Below are 21,788 nucleotides of genomic sequence, written 5' to 3' on the forward strand. Positions count from 1 at the left end.
CATCTTGGAAGTTTTTCTGGAATAGCGGCTTATCACTAGGGCTGGGCAAAATCGAGTACCTGAGTGATTCGATTCTGAATCACGCAATATGCTTCGAGTCGAGTCGAGTAATCGAGTATCACTCGTTATGACGTCATAACAGAATGTAATATGGAAAAGTTCAAATATATACCTTTTATGCAACCGCGAAGAATATAATGCCCGTTATCCATCACATTAAAGATACTTTAGTCTTTTTCCGACCATACCGATTTCATTGTACTTGGTGACAATGTTGCGGGACGATCATGACTTCGGAAATGTGCTATTTCCAGTAACGTTCGTAGCTTTGTACGATATGTTTCGTATGCTACAATACGGCCAATCAAGGTTTCAAGGCTTCAACAGTGAAAATTAGTATCGAAACTATAATTCTCGTTGATAAATTAACTTTCGGTGGCGAAGAGCGCATAATTTCAGTACTCGAAAAAATCGTATTTTACTACTCGACTCGAATCATCAAAATTATTACTCGATTCAGATTCGAGTACTCGAATCATTGTGCCCAGCCCTACTTATCACAGGATATGGATTTTTGCAAACAATTTTTTTCCAAAACGCCAACAAAACATCTCTAAACAGCAACATGTTTGAATCAGTAGGCTATTGGCAATTACAATGAGTTTGCACAGTCGAATATTTCATCTCAGACGAACGTTCTGTTTCTGCGAGTTCTGAAGTTTTAGCAGTTATGGAACTAAACTATACCTCGTGATTTCTTCAATTTGAAGAAAAATACAAACCAGGTTATCTACCATTTTGCAGATTAGGAGGCTTCGTGGACCCCTTGCTGAGAACCACTGGCTAGATCATCAATTTACGCTATAATTGATACATATCTATACTAACTGCCAACCTCTCCGAGCAAAGTGCTATTGAACCCTCGGGCCGCGCGGAGCACTGACGGGGTGGAAATAGCTTGTTCCCATACCGATTCGCGTGTTCCGGGCGTGCTCATCGATTTCCCGCCAAGAATCGAAAAAACTCTTCGCACCGCCCCGAGGCTACCGAACTACGTTCGCTGAGATGTACACGTCGGTCGCTCAGCCCTCCGGCTACAGAGCAACTCTTCTGAACGCCAGGCCGAAGCCGAACCACAGCACCGAACTTTATTTCACCACCACCACTCAACCCAGTACGTAACCAGTATGAAGTGCATCCTCAGGCGGAAAAACTCATGGGACAAAAATATTACAATACTTTCAACTATAATACAATAATAAACGAACTATCACAGGCGCTCGGCGAAGCTGACAGAAAATTAGCATTAAATTACAATAAACTGTGCAAGTTGATAAAAAAAGAAGCTAAAAAGACAATCTCTGTACATACACTTAATGGTTTGTCTATATTCGCAACGCAATGAACACGTTCTACAACAGTTTACACAGAACCAGGTTTAATTCTTGAATTAGATATTGAAGCCTTTGTTTATGGTCCCCGTAGGCGTCACATTTCCGCCTTGCCTCGAGGTGTTGTTCTTCCAACGCATCAATACGGCGATGAGGGCGATAGCAAAACAGAGCACGCAAAACGCCACGACAGCCGCCGCTATGATGATGAACGTTTGGTCCTCATACCATTCCTTGTCATCGGCTGAAAAATGGAGTCATGTTACGGGATTCTGCGGGATTCTAAACTTCGCAGCGCTATGAAATATACCCCGGCGAAAGCACGCATAAACACCTACCACCTGCAATTCTTCAACAAAACTGGCAAATGCTGAAGCGCTGCCGGAGGTAATGTTTCAATACGTATGAATCATACCATTTTAAATGTGCATCGAGCGCGTAAAAGGAGGAGTAGACTTACTGTGTTTTTCAACACCAGGCTTGTCGTCCAGTTTACTGACGATCTTCTCCATGGTTTCTGATAACCTACGAACCGAGTCGTCCAGGTGACGCACGTCTTCGTCTAACTTGGGCGCGCTTTCATTTTTGATCAAAATTTCCGTCACGATCTCCTCGTTGATGTTGAAGTTTTCCTCTTCCAGTAGTCTCGGTTGTTTCATGAAGGGTCCGACCGACACGATGTTATGCTCCGCGCCATCACCGACGCTTCTCTTTCGCCTTGCCGAGCACGTCTTGGAAGTCGCGATAAGTTAAGTATTGCATTACACAGATTATGATATCGCCTTACCGGTTCGCAAGTCCGCTGAACGCACAGAGTCAGGTCGCAGTGCAGCCACACGTTCTGGTAAGAATCGCCGTCTCCGACGAATCGGAACACCTTTGTTTGCCACAAGGCCTGTTGCCCGATGCCATTCTGCGTCACAGTCAACGATCCCTGCACGGCGTCTTTCACAGGACAACTATATGAAACAATCGAGCGTAAGCTAACGAAGACTGTAATCCGCTATCTCCAACCGGTCGCTCTGCCGAATGGTGGAAAGCAGTGACGATAGCAATGATAGAGTAATTACGACTAGCGCGTCATTGCCGGGAGCGATATTTTTTCCGTCAGTTTGTGCTACAGTAAGTTAACCCTTTCATACTACTGTCGTCTCGTCAAGTTATCTCAAAGACGGCGTCTTGTACTGTTACATCGAAATTTACGAACGTAGATAAGCAACGGGTAAATGAAGATGTACAAGGAAGATATATTTTTCGGCGTAGTTGTGCGTTCTGAGTTGCCTTCAGGCTCGTTCGTGATAAATAACCCTTTTTTGTCCTTATCAGTCGTATATCCGCGATGAATTAACGGGATAATGCCGGCTTGTCGATCATTTGTACGTAGGCATGGGTTAAACGAAAGGATCTGTCCAAGTATGCGCTGCGTTGAGGCGAAACTACGATCTCATATTCCTTCAATGGCGAATTCCTTTACCTGTCAGTGATGAGGTCATAGTATGGCTCAGAGTCCGGATCTTCGTTAGGGGTAGCCCAGCATCTTCGCATTAAGATGAACACGTCTTCGCTGGTTTCGCCCACCATGGTGACCCCGACGAACACGGTCTCCTCGGGTTGCAAGATTGGCACACTCCCCGGGGTGGTTTTCAAGTCACGGTAAGTTGCGTCTTCGTAGAGGGCCATGGCCACTTGGAAAAATCCCTCGCCGATGGCATCAGGAATGGGAATTTTTCTGTAAATACCAATACAGGTTTTTCGTACTATTCAAATCCAACATCGGAACATACTGAGTTATATTTTATGGGAGCTATAGACTCTGAAGATGTCCGGTGACGACTTGACGAATGCAAAGCTGTATCCCGATAAGTGGTGGCAACAAAATTTTTATATATTCGAAACCGGACCGATGCAGTCACATTATTACGAGTGGGCCTATTAAAGCAGCAAATATTGAATAACTTTCATAGGTTACTTGAAAAATGCACCATAGGACAAGCTGGATTACATCATTCGGAACACGAAACATTGGTGGTTCTCAGGATTATTTACAAGTAGGGATACTAGGCACCCCAGAATGCATCTCTCGGGTCCGTGGTATGCAGTGGCAGGTCGATGAAATCAATCGCATAACGCGAATTCCAACTCAAATATTGCCAAAACACCGTGGCTTCATGATCGCGTCACCTAGTGGTAAGGCATAATTTTCCTCGCGTATAGACCTCGTCAGGAAAATTTCTGAACAAATTTAACTCTGTTTTAACCTTTACTGTCTCCTCAGATTGAGGTAAGATTATCCTTGTTTATTGAAACCATCGTGATAACGTGTTTTGAGCGGGATTTTCGTTTTATCGACGTATCGGATCAGCATTCGCTTAACGGTCCTCGCATTTTGCCTACGTGGAACAATAGCTTCAGGCGTAACATCGACTGTCGACTCACAGTATAGTTATGTTCGGTATAAAGGCCGAACTGACACGGAGATCGATCTTGTAAGTGCACTCGTACGAAACACTGATCAACCGGTTGTTTTCAGGCTGGCCGACGATGATACCGTGGGGAAACGACAGTCCGGTTTCGATCTCCCCAGATGAGATGGAGTTGGTGTATTTGGCATGGGTCTTGTTGACCTGTAAATAATAGCATAATTATGCATGTGTGCGCCGCGCTATAGGAACATGCATAGAGACATAATGACTAAAATATTTCCGTCTAAGAATCCACCCGCAGTCAGTGAAAATGAGTGGGGAGTAGAGTAGGTCATTTCCTAGTAGAAACCCAACGGTCACCTTCGGTTCTTGGTGAATTCGGCATTAGATAATCTAAGGCATAAACATTTTCATCTGCTCAAGACACACAATGTAAAATACGATATACATAAAGACACAACACCATATAACCAACAGACAGCATAGGAGGATGTTGAAACGACCGCAGAACAGTCCCGCAATCTAAAACCCACCTCGGCCTAATGTCCTATACAGTATGAGCCCATATTACGCCTTTATGACACGTAATCAGAACCTGCCGTAGTAAATCAACATTGTCATGGCTTTCATTCATTCTACTGTAAGACATCTGACCAACAATGTTTACGCGGTGTCATGGACTTTGATAAGAGTAGTTCGTAGTTCATTCGAGCATTGTATATAAATCTATTTTGGGTATACTATGCATAGCCCAGGTTTATCAGCAGTTTACCACGTGGGAAACATCTCATACCACAATGCATATCCATTTTCAATAAGTTTGCCACAAAAAGTCAAATCCCAGGTTTCAATATTCGATAACATATTTAGTCCCGCAACTGTCCAGAGTTGGTGACATGAACTTCTTGGTAATCGTCTCACCGTGACATCTGTCCCGCAACTGCTGAGAGGCTCGATTCTTTTTACATAATATTCTCCTTCCTCGCTGTCAAATATACAGCTCGGATCGTTGAAATGAAGTTCTTGCATTGTGTACTCTGCCGCAAGCGCCGTTTGCTTGTTGAAACGTGCTTCGATGGCATCTTGGCCACATGTTACCTCAAGGATCTCTGCAGAGAAAAGCAACGAATATTGAACTATTGATGTATAATGTGCCCTGGATACTAATTGAGAATAATAACGCATAATACGACAATAATAGTACTATAAAGAAACGATTACGGTTACTAATGGTGGAAACTCCTGTAGCAATGAAGAGGTAATCTCGCTCACCTTGAGACAAAGCCGTCGCCACGAGGGTGACCAGTATCGTTAAAGTCTTCATATTGGATATATCTAAACAGAAACATAGTAATTTAAAGCGGTTCATAAGGTAAATTGGTTTGATGGTAATACAATCCGAAAAAGATTATCTCTCCTGAAAGGAAATGCGCAATTGTGCAATACAATGACGAACAACGCGCGTCTAATTCAAATACGAACAATCACAATCCGCTAGATGTCGCGAATAATCCGTTGAGAAGAGTCAAGTTCAGTTCAAAGCCTCGAGGTTGTTGTTTAGTTTTTAGTAATCGCGATGCTGTGAACTCTGTGGTCAATGACCATAGGATCATTAGTCATCTTATTCCGACTCCTGAGCTGTCGGCTTGTAACACAGACGACTTTCATTCTATTCTATGATATGACTGCTCTAATGCGAATTGCGTGGTGATGAGGCGCCAAGACGAACCTCCACCAATTAGGAAGGCATTCTGGAGACTCAAGCCTACGACCCGTTGGTGTAAAAAGCACCGCTATATGACTTTCCAGCGCTTATTTCCAAGAGAATTGCGTGACATCATAACGTTCATGTTACAACAGTCTTCTTGAGCGATCAATTTCTTTTGAATATTATTATTATACTATTATTTATTGCTCGTCGTTAAAATGTAGTTAAATGTCTGGTTACATAATGTGATGAACTATCTGGTACGGTTTTCAATTGTTTCAATTATTGTGGGAATGAGCATCCCTCTCCCTTGCTCCGAGTGCATTGGAGAAACATGAATAGGCCTGATCGTCATTGGCAGCTAGTTTCACTAACGACTACCATCATAAAATCGTTTGTTTTATGCACATTCCAATGCCATCACCAGTTTGTGACGATTTTGGATGACTAAAATTTTTACTGATATAGTTGTTTGATGATAATTACAGAGATTCCCAATTTTGGTTAACCTATCGAAGAAAGACCGAAAATTTTACAGGTTTTTCAGCTTGACAACCATTACGAGAAATAATCAACAATCATGTATTTATGACTACGTAACAGATATGTATATTTGCGCATGTGAATTTCACTAAATCGATGGCTTTCCCGTCATCCTGTAGGCCAAACATATAAACGAGGTCGTCCACGATGCAAGATTTGTGAATTTTATGAATTATGCATTGCAGGTGTATATATTATATACTTTACAAATATAGCTAATGAAATTCCCCGTTCTACAGGCCTTTTTCCATGCTATTCCAGATCCAATTACCAATATAATTCGATAAACCAGCCGGGCAATATTCATGTTTATGGATTGTCTTAAATTCGGTGATCAAAATGGGATAATTACAAGTTAAAACAAATGAAATATTAATTTCTGATTTTTTTTAACGCTCTCAAGCTATGTTACTACGATCTAATGATTTTACCGACGTCGTTAAGAAATTAATGAATTCTAATGAAAATCCACATGAAGAAACTAGTATATTTCAAAATTCCATGTGATTAGATAGAGTAGGTCCTTGTTATTAATCCATGTGCGCCATATGCTAGTCGAGAATGAGGATAGTAGTCTAATAAGCTCCCAAACAATACGTCTATTCAACTATCGACATTAATTGCACATTGTCAAGTTATGATTATAAAGACAAATTACGGACAATCACGACTTGGAAAGTGCCTATCGAGCGTTTCTGTGCACGATCCATGACGCAGACTTCCATTTTCGGTGTTGATGCGGGAATTCGCGATGAAAAAGTGATGGCGCTCTTACTTGGTGCTTCTCCCGCAGGCGTCGCCTAATTGAAATTCCGTCGGTGCGTTTAAACTTATGGTTTCAGTTTATTATAGGTTGCGATGTTCCAGCACCTGTAAAGATACAAATTGGATATTCAGTGTGACGAGGTGGGAAATGTAAATGAGTTCCAAACTGGCTATCAAGTCACTGTTACACGAAGAGTACACATCACACGGTGACGGTTATGGTCCCCTTAACACACTTGTGACGCAACTATATCATTAAAATAGACCAACTATGCCATGTACGGACAGCAGGGACTATAATTCCAACAATCTCAAACTACGGTGTATTATAGGTGAGAGGAATAATGCTAGACAGCAATATGACAATAATACTATGCCACACACGTAGCCCTGTATCATGTTCATATATGCTTAAACTTGTTGCATAAGCAATACACCGAGTCCGTTGGGTCATCCCATTGCGCTATCTCGGTTTATACCACGTTGCTTCATTCAGAATAAGACATCTATTATCTAAATTGCTATTGACCTTTCGCACAACGATTATTTTGGGATCTGCTACGGCGATAGCATCGCTGAATCGGATGTGTAGCCTAATTCTGCACAGAGTGGTGATCACAGGATCCTCCTTCTCTGGAGAAGGAGCTATTACGTAGACCTACTTCCTAGCGAAGTGGCAAGCCATTCTTGGGGACACATGAAAGATTTGTGCGCAAACGTAAATTTAAAAGTCGCTGTTAGAATATGCACAGCACCCGAAGGCAGTATTGTATAAATAAGCTTTAAGCTTCTCGCCCTCAAAGGGTTCTGCATTGCCGTGAATGGAAGTAAATGTTTAGTGCAATAAAATTATTCTTGCGGATTCAAGCGATAACTTTGAAACTAATATACAGGCATACTTTACGAGCTCGAAGGTACGATATGTACGGCGATCGCATTAACATTGACTTAAATATAGTCCCTAATTTTAGTTACATCTCAAGAGCGGCCTCGAAAGTCCATATTTTCTTCATAAACTTAGTATAAATGATAAAAATTCGCGATCGATCGAAGTGTTGATTAATGTTCTGCACCACCTTGCCTATGCTAATGGTGGTAGTAATACATTTTAAGACGTTACGACATAGTGTTTCCCAGTTACACATCATGGTTCTACTCTTATTCAAGCCCTTATCAAGTCTGAACTTCCAACCCAAATCTTGCTTTCTACAGCGAATACTTATGTGAAAGTTCCAATTAACTTTATAAACAGTCCTGCCTGTCTCTTAAGTACAATCTATAATGCTGCAAATCATATCATTCTCATTTGTGGATCAAAGAAGTATGTCGGTTTCGCTTTATACTGTCTATGAAATACTGTACAAACGCTTTGCGCCTGAGGCGACAACGCTCATCCCATTACTGAATCTTCCGTGCAGCACGTTTTATCGTGCACCTGACCTTCATTTCCATCGGAATTAAAAGACTGGGTGATTTAAAACAAAAGTCGGGTGGATAGCACCGTACACGATTTCAAATTGCCACCCATTTTTGCATTAATAGACGCGGAAAATGCGGCTAATTATCGCGACACCGTGAACAAATTGCGACAATCGCGGCAATCAACGCTGTAAATTGCGACATGTTTTCGTAATAGGGCATATTTCGCATAGTCAAATTTCTGATGAAGACGTAATTTACATCACTTCGGCACAGCGAACGAATTATTTGAGCTTTAGAAGGAATTATATACCAAGTTATAGTAAGTTGATGGAATATCGTGGAACCGGAATACCGAGCCAGTTCTGTTATGGTGTAATGTTATCAATAAAAACACGGGATATCATCGTATAAAACATAAAATGTTACGGCTATTCTTATAAACTTCACCATATTAATCCGGGTATACTTTATGGCCTTGATATAGCGGGATTGCAGTATAAGATCACAGACAGAGTTAACTTTAAAATTGACAGGGTCAAAATTTAAATTGCTCATTGTGGGTCATACAGGGTTCTCATGGCCAGTATCTGTCTTCTAAAAACACTGGTTTTACATTTGAAGATTATCTGACATTGGTAAAATTACAAAAAATATCCGTCATCAGTGAACGAACGTAAATAACGGATGAATACTTAAAATATTCCAATTTTTTTGCCAAACAAAGTCAGATACTACCCGAGTACCCGTTACGTGTCGATACCGTCATCACAGATAACACACAGCATCCCAAATGAATTATAAGTATTGAATATACAATTATACATACATCAATTGGTAATTAAGGCTGTATACCATATTATCACCCAATTTGTTGTGAAATGTGAAATGCTGTGTTTGCTCGGGTATATCGAGTAAATCCCTAGTGTGATTTAACGCCAAATGCTCAGTGCTCAAATATTCACGAACACGCTGCGCTAAATATTCTTATATTATAATCAAAATGCTCCACGAGAACGCTCATATAGGTGACAGGTAACAAAAAAACTAACTGTTACTTGGTTTTGTGTTTGTGGAAGTATCACGCAGTAGACAGTGTGGTGGATGTATCTTATTCGTGAATTGCGCAATGCGCATATGTAAGAACTAAGAACGCATGCATTATGCATCGATGGCTTCTTTTGTAAGTTCCTTCATCAAGTGAGCGTTTATTGGGGTTGTTATTAAGTGCCATGAGTTGTTTACATTGATTTCAATAGACTCAAAAATCGCACACTTCCATTCGCTGGTAAATAACCTTCTAACAGCGCTATCGAGATGAGTTTATTGCCGGAATACCTACCATCTTATTCTTACATGTCAATAACGTCATGGCACGATACAGCTAAGAAATGTGGATACGGCGTGCTGGCATTCCGTTTTAATATGTATCTACAACGTAACCGACAAATGCAATCTTACTTACAGCCTCTCAAACTACATAACGAAAGCGTATACGTAATCAATTGAACATCCATGAAGATGCATAAAATTCCAGGTATATCCTCACACTCGCGACCGGTATATAATCCCCCGAAAAGCTCGCAATTTCCGAGCACGTGTCATCTAAGACAGATCATCAATAAAACATAGCAAGGAGAGTCCGTTCATAATTTGAATCAACTTATAATGCCAAATGGAATTTGAATATATATGATGGATGGACCATAGGCCTGGTCCGTTCATAGAATCACAATGCGACTTATTCTTCTGTGACATCTATAGTTTCGATCGCTGTTCTAACACTGTCGAGGATGAGAAGTCCTAAGGTTCTGAGATCATGCGAAAATGTGTAAAAAAGTGCACAATTGCACATCGCATCTAGTCAGCTGGATTGCGTTCTAACAAGACGTTGATGTCTAAATTAAGCGTATAGTTACATGATTACATTCAATTTCAACGAAGGCCGTTCGGTAAGATGAGACCGGGGCCTACGATAGGCCCAGCTGAGACGCTGTACGGTTTTGTGCAATGAGCCTATATATCATCATAAATGACTATAAACTATATACTACTGTATGCAGTTCGATTTCGTTCTCTGCTTTCAGCGTATTCGTGGAAACCCCATTGAAGAAGCGGCAAAAGCCATTGTGATTGATATAACCGTATAACCCGGGAGTACAAATACCTGGAGCCTACGTTCTACTGATGACGCGAAAGAATTGAATGGCCATTGGCCACTGTGTTGAAACGATATGAATACCGTATACCTAGTACCTACCATTTCACATGGCCAGAATGCCACGAAGCTGAGCAAAAACTGTAACGTAGTAAATGCATGCTATAACACACAAGCATGACCCTGACTACACTGTAAATTCTGAAGTGTTGCTCAACCCGGAAAATTGAACACGAAACGTGATCCAAAAATTGAACGCCTAGAAGTGTTGCGAAGTGTTCAAATTTAAGGTGTTTACCTAAAAAGTGTTCAGTCTCAAAGTGGCTGGTTGACTAGTCACCGGAACGCAGGGCTCAAAGTAAAATCAGATTTTATTGATTCATGAATAAATGACGCTTATAATACCCAACCTGGGTGATTAAATACGTGCAAACATTGAAATTTCCAATAGCTGCTGTGACAGGGTTTCATAAATTCAGATCAGCAGTTGAAACCGTTCCCGGAAGAGTCGATGAAATTACGAACATCACAAATGATTAAGAGCAAACTTACTACAAATATCATGCAAATCGCTCAATGATGAAAATGAATGCATAGGGAATTAGGGATAGTGATAAAAAATATCATTTAGTATCCTGAACTTTCGTGACAGGGTCATGGAATCAAATTCATTGGTTACGCCCGTTAGCGGAAAACATGATCAACACAAATCATTACAACTTATTTAAAACTGTTCAAATTATGGCTTGTAAATTTCTAATTTTATTGTAAACAAACAAACAATGAATGTATCAGTATCACTACCACTACCACGATAAACAACCATAAGTATTTTTTCACTCTTAATGAAATTGGGCCTGCTTAAAATATCGTAGGGCTTGCATTAGTAGTATTTATATCAGCTTAATGCCATTCACTTTTGTTTAAATAACAAAGAAATCGTTTCTTTGAGTCCATACAAGTCATTAGGGCAGTGGTTCTTAAAAATTTTTGGACACGCTCCCATATGATAGCAAAACATTTCACACACTCCTTGTTGTATTATAAAATTTAAAAAAGCAACCAGAACGCTAGAAATCCCAACGGATAGTTGGATGGCAGTGACGGTAACGGTTGTTGATGAGAGAATATTCAAATATTAAATTCTGACCATACAGAGAGAAATAACTACAAGCTGCCATGCATGCATGTGCGAAAAAGATTTTAGTTTACAGCGGCTTCACGTCGCTTCAAATGCTTTCTCCTGTTTGACAACCACTCCTTTAGGGTATGACAATCCAATGCGTAGCAGCTCAAAACGTCAAGAATGTTTCTGAATACTCCATTTTCACTGAAGCAGTTTTATATTCTTGCCATCAGCTGCAATCCAGGCTCGGTCAATCTCTGATTCGTGGCGTGCCATGGCGTTTGTTTCTTTTCTACTGGTCGACTCCAAGTTGTGCTCCTTGAAAATGTGAATAAATTCCAAAGTTTTGAATATGTCAATGAAAATTCTAAATTTTATGCAGAAATAAATATAAAGATTTCACACACGCAGGTTACACAAGCTTAGGAAAGGCGTTCGGATACATGTAAAATAGGGTGGAGTGAAAAAAAGAAAAATTTGAATTTCAAAAAGTGCCTTTGATATTTGGTCCCAAATCTCAAATGAATCACTTCTATCATAATTTCAGGTTTTTGCACCCTCTAGTGGCCGTGCAATTTCACCGAACGAGCCGAAAATAGCTGATTTTGCCATATCTCAATAACCGCTTATGCTAGAAAGCTAGTTTTGGGCTTAAAAGCTGCGGAAGCACCATGTTTCTATCTCACTGCCATAGAACTTTGTCTTGAAAATGTACAGAAAAAAAGTTATAGGCAAATTATTGATTTTTATAGCGCCATTGAAAATGTTGGTTAGTTTTACCAAGTTTGCAATGCCAACTTGCATGTTACAATTTGTTACATTGCTGCTTTACCAACAAAATCATGGTCGGCGGGATCTATCAATTAATTTCAATATGAACGTAGCACAATTATGATGAGGAAGAGAGAATGATTGAACTTTCATCATAGTACATCATCACAAACCTTTATGTCATGAACTTGGTGGAACGGGTATCTTCCTGTTCAACACTACAACAAACGATAGGCCTGGATTGTTTCAAAAGTGAATCAGTTACAGCAATTCAGCTATATAATTCACATATACCTCATAACTGTATGTTTTGTTGAAGATGATGATTTTCATGTCACTTGAGACATTGTTAAACTGTTTTTATATATTATACATATTGTACAAGCTGCTGTACTCATCTTTGGAATATTCTAGAACTTTGATAGTCAACCTCGAGTCTTCCAGTAAGAGTGATGATAACTCATTTTGAAAGTGTTCCGGTTTCTGGTGTATCTTGGAGTTGATCATATAATAACTCTTGTATATTGGTTTCAAAACTGACTCCACCATGTGCAGTGGTTCAGGCCGCTGGCTGTATGAACAGGTCACGGTAATACACTCTGCTATGTCTGTGAATTGAACTGTCATTGTCTAGTAAAAGTACAGATTCAGAATTTCATCATACTAAAATTAGCACGACTAATAAAAACATCTTGAATCAGGTCTGCGTTTTTTTTCAATTCGGCCATTTTGACATTTACATTGACATTCAGACGCACAGGCAACAGTGAGAATGCAGAACTGTAACTCAAAATGACAGTTATAGCAGAACGTCGCAGGTCTATGTAAATTTGTATGGTCCACAAAAAAGAAAGATTACGGTACCTGTTTCAATAAGACATGCGCTTGGGTCTTGGATTATATTCGTTTGTGTCTCAATTTGGCTTTGAGATGACAGTTGACTTCATCAACCTCGTTTCGCTGAAAATGTAATTGATTGCAAACAAGATCCGACAATAAATGTAGTAGAATTGTTATCCCTATGGGTTCGGTTTTCCATTATTATAATTGACATATGGTAGGCTTTACATATAACTTTGATTCCAAGATTTTATAGGTGCTTCGAATTGAGACGAGAAAATATACCAGACAAAGGACACATTGATTGTCTTTAGTACGAAAACTTTGTGACATCTTATCGAAGGTGCTGATTACTTTTTCTTCATTGCGGTAATTGTAACTGTTCTCAATCTTTCAAAATCCTTCATTCCTGATTAAATTTAATTAACAAAATTAATTGGAATTAGCACGACATGGGAAATGATCTCCATTTGATGTTCCAAGTATAGTTCAGTAAGCGGTAGTTTAAATACAAGTTACACCAGCTCTTCACATTCAACAACACCTCTGTTCAATGTACACAGATCAAGCCTCTCTTCAGCTAATATAGCATATATAGATAGTTTTTTGAGAAAATTGGGACTGCAAAAACCGGCACATTACATAATCAATGGTGATATATGAAATGAATAAATAGACTTACATAATCACATGTTTCCATGGGTTCTTGAGGCAAAAGTATGTATCACAAAAGATGACTGCACCGGTACAAAATCTGTTCAGATGACTGCTCACGTCACTATCAACATTGTCTGTTAGCAGAGGCACGGTGAAACCAGGGTTCTTTTCGAAGAGTCGACATCAGTTGGATGAATTTGAGGATCAATCTAAGACTGTTGAAAAGAAAATACTTGTTTTAAAAATTTGCAATACAAGGGAACTATTCAATATTCGAACAGCTTCTTCGAGGTACAAAACTTCAATATAAAATTTAATAGTATATAATATATTAATATATAGTATAATCGTCAGCAAGTAGTGGAGAACTCGAAAGAACGTTGTACATCAACAATATTATCACAAAATAAGACATTACCAGCATTCAGTATTTACTTACGCAGATATACTCAGATATACACAGCATACTTTAGTGTCTGGAATCCGTTAACAGCCTTATCAACACAAAGAATAGTAAAATTAATCATTCCTCCAGCTGTGCAATTTCACTCTGTGATATTATTTGATGAAGTTGATGATTCGTCGGAAGAATGGGCTGCTTTGGCAAGATCGCAAAATAAGCTGCAGGTTAGCAGTCAATGCTCTCCAACAGAATTTTTGCAAAAATTGAAATCTGTGCACAATGGATTCGGTGAATCAAAATTCCCTTTACTGGGGAAGCTCATGACGAATCTCTTGGCATTGCCACATTCCACTGCATTCGTGGAAATGAAGTATGCTGTACCGCGGGCTGTTCAAAAATCACTTTTTTTCCTGAATCTTGCTGGCTACGTGATTTATTCGTTAGGTTGCCTTAAAAAACGACGCATACCAAATTCGAATTCTTTCCAACCGATAATCGCGGATTTCGTTGAGTTTAAAAATTTTGAATTTGCTCAAAAATACAAAAAAAAAATTTCAAATTTTTCTGCCAACCCCTTGAAATTGTCGCACTGTCTTCAAAAACGATACAAAACAAATTTGACTCAATTCCAAGCCGTAGAAGCGGAGTTATTTGAGTTTTTCGATGATAATTCTTGGATTATCCACCGATCAAGGATTATCCCATAATTATCAAAGAAAAACTCAAATAACTCCGCTTCTACTAGTTGGAATTGACTCAAACTTGTTTTGCATCGTCATTGAAGACAGCTCATCAATTTCATGGGGTTGACAAAAAAATTGAAAATGTTTTTTTTTTTCAATTTTTCCTAATAAATTAAAATTTTTAATTAGATCTGCGGAGTCTTATACTTGTTGGAATTGAACCAAATTTGGTGTGCAGCGTTTCTTAGGGTAACCTGACAATTTAATCAGTGAATGGCTGGAATCCGGGGGAAAAGTTATTTTTGAACAGCCCTAATGTACAGTAGTGAGCAAGATGCCACACAAAAGATACTCCTGTTTGATGGATGATGTACAATCGAAAGAGAATTTTTGTGATGCTGTACAATTCGAAAGCGACAATATTTGATTTTTTGTGCTTTTGAATTCGTGTCATTAATTTTCATTGAATAATCATGCAGTATATCATGCATATGTATCAAATTCATGTGTGGAACACTTCTTATCTATGGATTTGTACCTTGGTCATAATGATTACTTGGCAACGGCAAATTTTTCCTGTAATTTACGAATCTAGTGTTTTTTTCGCCAATCTAGTGTTTTTTCACGACATAATCTTGTGTTTTTCCGGGAACCTAGAGTGGCAACACTGAATCCAATTGCTGCTCCTAGAAAATACAATAAATACCAAAGGAAAATTGTAAATTTTATGCACAAGTAAATATAAATATTTCACACAGGTAATAGGTTACAGATGCGCAGGAGAGGTGCTCAACCCCCCAGGTTGAGAACCACTGACCTAGTCCATTATAGTTCAGTAAGCAATAGTTAAAGTACAAGTTACACGAGCTCATTACTTTCAACTACATCCCTTTTCAGTGTTCAGAGTATACAGTTCACTGTACACTGTACAGTGTATACAGATGAAGCCTTTTTCAGCTCATATCGAATAGTCCGTAAGCTACTCTGCGAGATAGTTCGTGAGAAAAGTAGGACTGCAAAAACCAGCAAATTACATAATCAATGGTGATATATAAATTGAATAAATAGGCTTACATAATCACATGTATCCATGGGTTCTTGAGAAGGTCTGCATCGCATAAGATGACTGTGCTGGCACAAAACCCGTTACGAACGACTCCTCACGTCACTGTCAACATTGTCTGATAGCGCAGGTACGGTAGACCCAGGGGGCTCTTTTTAAAGAGTAGACATCAGTTGGACGAATTTGAGGATCAATCCAAGACTATCGAAAAGAAAATATTTGTTGCGAAAATTCGCAATACAAATGAACTGCTCAGTAATCACGCAGATATCATACTGGATACAGTTATTTTTTTCTGCAATAAGTTGTACGTGACAGAAGGGTGTCTTTAATGGAATAGAAAGTTGCACATGACGTTACCACCAATTTTACTCTGGCACAGTTAGTATACTTCCTGAATTGTTAACAATTTCTGTGAAATTTTATCAGCAAACATTCATAAAAATCTTTATCACAAAGATAACCGATTGCAACATAATCAAATTCATTCTCTAAGGATATACCAGTTCACTTTACAAAACACCGGGATGCTTACCAGTATTCCATACAGCAAATGCATATCAAAAAGGTGCCAAGTTCAATACATACTACCTGCAAAATAGAGTTTAGTTCAGTTACCGTATCACAATAAACTCAGAAAAGTCAAATGAGGGATTGGGCAAAACAAATACTACCCCTTGTGATCCATGGTTTGTTGAAAAGATTGTTTGTTTGGCTGTGCTATTATTGGGGCGATTTTTTGGACCTAAAAAGGTAAGATTTTGAGTAAAAAATTCAAATTCACACATATTTTGATGATGAAAAACTTAATTTTGACCCCATGTACTTAAATTAGGTGTTTCTCACATAGTGTTAGAATTGTATTACCGGAACTTATCTTTATTTCTGACTGGGGCTGTCTGTTCTTCCGAAGTAATTTGACCTGAAAAATATCTTTTAGCATGAAAATTGACAAATTTTTACATGAAAAAGAACTTATTTTATCGAAATCTCGACCCATGAATAATTCTAGTATTAGTTACATCTCGTATTATGGTAGAAATAATTAAAAATTTGTTGTAGTACAACGAAAGATACTTTCCTACATTTTCGGGTAGAAAGTGTCTGTCCTAACTAAGTAGCGTGGCAAGAATTAAGAAAGAACGTTCACCAGCTGCAGTTGTTGGCCGGCAACACTGAAGTTGTGCGTCCACTGCACTCTCTCTCTCATTATGACAAAGTTGTCTACATCGCAATTTTTCATCATACGGTTTCTAATAGAAAAACCAATGCCCACGCAGTCTTGCTTCAATTAGGATAGTGCAATAGACTATGTTGAGTATTTGTTTCATTTGACAATTTATGATTCACAATGACCAGACGATGGTCCGTCTACAACGGTGGGACTATAAAGTGGGCTACAAGATGTAAATTGTAAAATGATAAGTTCACCGACAGTGCAATTATAGAATGTACATTCTATAGTGCAATCATCTATGATACAAACGAAATGCAAGTTGCCAACAAAATTTTGATTTTGTAAAGAATTTTGGCAATTTTTGACCTAACGGTGCAATTTTGACAAAATTCTGACCTTATTTTGACATGTCAAAAAAATCGCTTTAGTTAACGCCTTACCACTTAGAATAAACAGGACAGTGTAAAATGTGTTGCAGTTGAAAAACAATGAAAACCGTTGCATGACTGTCATACCGGCATTCAATTGCTGACGTTGCAGTACTTGTCCACAATGGACCACAATATCGCCTACATAGGGATATTTCAGTGTGGATAAAGAGAACATCCCTTTATCCTTATGTCAAAAAAGTTACTTCTATAGCAGCTTCCCATCAGTACCGTAGTACTGGACCTGTTCGCAGCATGATATATTATCAGATTCGAAGCTCGATCATCCAGCAATAAGATCAGACGAATCATATACTACAAAACATCTAAAGAACATTCATATGAATGAGCGATATCAGTAGCCTACTAAAACATCTAAAACAAACGACCTTACTACAATGTCAAAACGAGTTCATTTTATGACTATTCTCACATTACATATATTCAATAACATTTACCGCATTTCCATACCTTACAGTACATGGATGTTACGATCCTTTACGCCATCAGGTAGTAGAAACTGCTTCAATATATCCATTTCGCCAAGTTTTATCGTGTACCCTACTCTCTGCCTGAAGCCTGACGAACCACTAATTCAAATCCAAACTGATATCGAGCGCGCTCTACCGTAACGAAGGTTGTGACCCCTCTGCGTCACGGAGGAATATGTATATTTCAATGAAATATTACCCTTAAACTTAGTGCTGGGTCAAGTGAGTAATATTATTTTACATATAACATGATTTAATGTGATCTCCAAGCGTACCAATGGTTTATCAATGCGAAATTGATGATACATTATCAAGTATAAATTTTCTTGAAAATAAGCTGCAGTGGCGAAGTGTTACAAGTAAACGGAGAAATACGCATAAGCGTTGCGACGATAATGGCCCAATGCGTTTATATGCCCAAAAAGTGTGTCTGTACGCAGAAAAAAGTGTTATGAAGTGTTCAATACGACCTTGCGGATTTACAGTGTACAATGGAAATCTTGTCTCATTAATCACCATGCAATCAGGATAGCGTTGCTATTAATGTAACAAGGCTTGAGATACGAATTAAACTTTAGTCGATAGACACGGAATTCGTAAAGGCCTTAAAACTCACCCTTGTGGCGTCCACAATTTGAATCATGAACAACGCAACACCAATGCACCTGTGATGTCTTAATTCGGCTTTGACGCCATGACGAGGATGCAATAGTTCAAAACGCAACACCAATGCACCTGTGATGTCTTAATTCGGCTTTGACGCCATGACGAGGATGCAATAGTTCCAGTCTTCATCATCATTCCTATTGATATAAATGTGACGCTAACTAGAATGGCTTCCCTGTATTAGGAGACAATCTGAACATATTTCATTCAGCATCATAGAAGACAAACTATAGCGACCTGCATTCATTAGGCTAAAATGGCACTGCAGTTAAACTATCCACGTGTTTACGAAAAGCAGAATTCAAAAGCGTCCCAATATTTAAAGCTGCCAAATGTCTACCAATCCAGTATCTCTTTTCGCATGCCCGACAGAACGATCAGTAACGCAATCACAAAATTTCATCATCTACTAATTGAGTTGCGGAATACTGCGCGGAAATGGACTGTGATTTTTATGATGTTTATCTCCGCTCGCGGTGCTGTCCTTCGCAGGCAATTACATCTGTTGAATTAGGTTTTGTACATGATGGGATGCTTCTACCGATTCTAATTTGGTATGTAAATCTGCTGATGTAGTAATATCGTATATCGTTTGAAGTGCCAGGAAGCTTTTGTAGTATTGCATCACGTCGAACACACTTTGGTTCGATAGTTTATGATCTCTTTGTCTGATTTCACGAGTAGAACATCTACAAATCTGTGATGGATTTTCCAATTGGTTGTTATAGTAATAAAAATGCCGCAAGATTAACATCGGCAACTTATGAAACTGCTTGTTAATTGAACGATTTATGGTATGTACGTATACGCATCAAAATTTGTGGACGACGACCTAAAAGTCACGGATATTAATCTTTTGAAGTTTATGTAGACCAATAGCCGATGTCGTTTGATAATGTAAAATTAGAACCGGAAGAAGTTCGGGTATTTTGAATCACTGCAAACTATGAACGTAAACAATTACTTTTACAAATACCACTCACACGAACAGCAATTGCTAAACTTGAACTGTGCCATTTGCCGATACAGAGAAGGTCAAAATATTCGACGTTGGTACCCAAGTAGAATTATAAGTAGCTCATTAATTTTCAAATCATTTCAACTAAAAGTAGAGATTCCAATACATGTCAAAACTAATTCAACTGGAAGTAAAAATGAAGCAATGAAAAGTGCTCAAGTATGTAATTTCAAAAAGTGCATTTGGTCGAGGGTTCACATACTTATAGCGGCTAATCGGAAGTGGGGCTACGAATTGGTACAATTTAAGAAAATATTTCCAGGTATTGTGATGTAAGGGCTGTGTTGCCCTGTTGCCATCACAATTTAACTCATAAACTAAAATCCGAAACTACCTTCTATTTTACAAAATTCAAAATGTAAAAAAACAAGGAATTTTGCCTAAAAGATTGTTAAGTAGAAGTGTAAGTATAGTCTTAAACAAAACCTCTTTAGATGGTAGTGCAATTTGGCAAAAGCTACTTGAGTGCTTGCCCGAATGACTAATTCTATGCATACCCCGCGTGATACAAAATAGTTAATTCGTAATGAAGTGAATAACGAATGAAAAGGAGTATAAAAATCAATTTCAAGATGAATGTGAGATTTATGACTACGCCTATACGATGTTTTGCAGTATATGTCAACATAAAGATTGCCTTTAGGCCTATTTATCTGCCGTAAGCCACAATGACGTAATGAAGCATCCAAGAAAAATGTGGCCATTGATTAAGACAATTCATACCATCTTTAAAAATCTTGAGCACCCGCGATAATCCACTTGAAATATTCTGACAGCCACACCAGTGATTAGCACTTTGATTTGTGACGTTATTTGAGCCATGAAAAACAAAGCTACGTTTCCGATAGGATTCACATCCGCCGGTATTCAAAATATTCGCAGATACAAATTTTGATAAAAGCATCATTTGTACGGTTTCGCTCGCACGTTGTGTAAGAATTCACGTATACTGATAAATATTAATTCGCAATGAAGGTATCTGTCAAATTGCCTCGGACTTTCAGAAAATGATCCTTCATTCAATTGTAAGCGGCCTCACAGACGTTAACCATCAACTAATCACAGAGTACGCACATTCTAATGACAGAACAAGCGTGAAACCGTCGGATATCTGACTGCAACTTCACGTAGCATCTTATAATTTTCGAGGCTCGATTGATATTGCCAAAAATGATATATGCGGAGTGCATCCGTTCGATTGACAATGGGATTTTTGTGATGAAAATTACAAAATGAGCACGTTTAGCCGACTCAACGTGACTATCTCTGTTTAAATTAGGATCGCAAAGCTCTATCGTGTCAAAGACGTATAGGCCTACTGTAGGCTACACTCAAGGTCAATTAATTCGAATTTTCACTAACTGAACAAATAATTCAACTTCAGAACCGCGTCATGGTTGCTGTATTAAAGATAATGAGGACAGCTCGGTACATCGCCCGGAGAAGATAGAATAGTGGTAGAGCGTCCGGTATCTTGATCGTGGGTTCAATGCCCGGCCGGGTCAGACCAGCGAACTGATTAGTATCACCGGTAGCCATGGCTTCCCCGCTTGGCGCCCAGCATTACCGGTATAGCATGGAAAGGTGGCGCAAGACTTTGAAAGCCTTACAAGGCTATATCTGTACCTTCCTTGTCCAGCGGCATATGCACATGCACATCATATGCACTCATGGTATGTGTGTCATGAGTCGGTGTATATGTCGCAAATACATCAAGGAGATATAATACGTCATATTCCTATACAGATAGAGTCGATGCAGATCTGATAACAATAAACTATTTTCGAAAGGTGTGTTTTGGAAAAAAATACACGTGAATTCGAGTTGTTCCATCGCTCCTATATGTAACACGGAGCAAGATGCTGTCATGATGGCTGAGTGACGAAACTCATGTGGCCAATTACGACGTTTGTAAAACTAGCTCGCTGCATCAAGAATACTATCGGGGAGCGCAGGATTCCCCGGCTGTCATCGGATACACTGCTTTGCAAGGATTAACACAGCATGAGTTTTGAATTGTGCAATTCAAACATTTCGTGGGCGATAGTAGGCCTAGAG

General features: G+C 39.0%; 1 protein-coding gene and 1 long non-coding RNA gene across 4 annotated transcripts; both read right to left on the reverse strand.

Moving 5' to 3' along the window:
- Nucleotides 1-1,134: 1,134 nt before the first annotated feature.
- LOC145458357 (uromodulin-like) lies at nucleotides 1,135-18,719 on the reverse strand. Of its 2 annotated transcripts, XM_080336706.1 has the most exons (9): nucleotides 18,663-18,719; nucleotides 6,841-6,935; nucleotides 5,087-5,149; nucleotides 4,736-4,923; nucleotides 3,828-4,015; nucleotides 2,866-3,120; nucleotides 2,179-2,350; nucleotides 1,852-2,122; nucleotides 1,135-1,635 (listed from the first exon to the last, which is right to left on the reverse strand). In XM_080336706.1, the coding sequence occupies exons 3-9, from the start codon at nucleotides 5,136-5,138 to the stop codon at nucleotides 1,451-1,453; spliced, it is 1,311 nt and encodes a 436-aa protein (XP_080192832.1). In that variant the 5' UTR covers nucleotides 5,139-5,149; nucleotides 6,841-6,935; nucleotides 18,663-18,719; the 3' UTR covers nucleotides 1,135-1,450. The 2 variants fall into 2 exon arrangements, with proteins under 2 accessions (XP_080192832.1, XP_080192831.1); XM_080336705.1 differs by lacking the exon at nucleotides 18,663-18,719 and having other exon boundaries at nucleotides 6,841-6,943.
- Nucleotides 15,627-18,149, reverse strand: LOC145459219 (uncharacterized). 2 transcript variants are annotated; one of them, XR_013921311.1, is made up of 4 exons: nucleotides 18,027-18,149; nucleotides 16,486-16,541; nucleotides 15,962-16,151; nucleotides 15,627-15,900 (listed from the first exon to the last, which is right to left on the reverse strand). It is a non-coding gene; the product is annotated as an uncharacterized LOC145459219 (long non-coding RNA). The 2 variants fall into 2 exon arrangements; XR_013921310.1 differs by having other exon boundaries at nucleotides 15,630-16,151.
- Nucleotides 18,720-21,788: the final 3,069 nt, after the last annotated feature.

Source organism: Botryllus schlosseri, chromosome 16 (assembly GCF_051294905.1).
Source record: "Botryllus schlosseri isolate E-star chromosome 16, Bs_hap1, whole genome shotgun sequence".
NCBI lineage: Eukaryota > Metazoa > Chordata > Ascidiacea > Stolidobranchia > Styelidae > Botryllus > Botryllus schlosseri.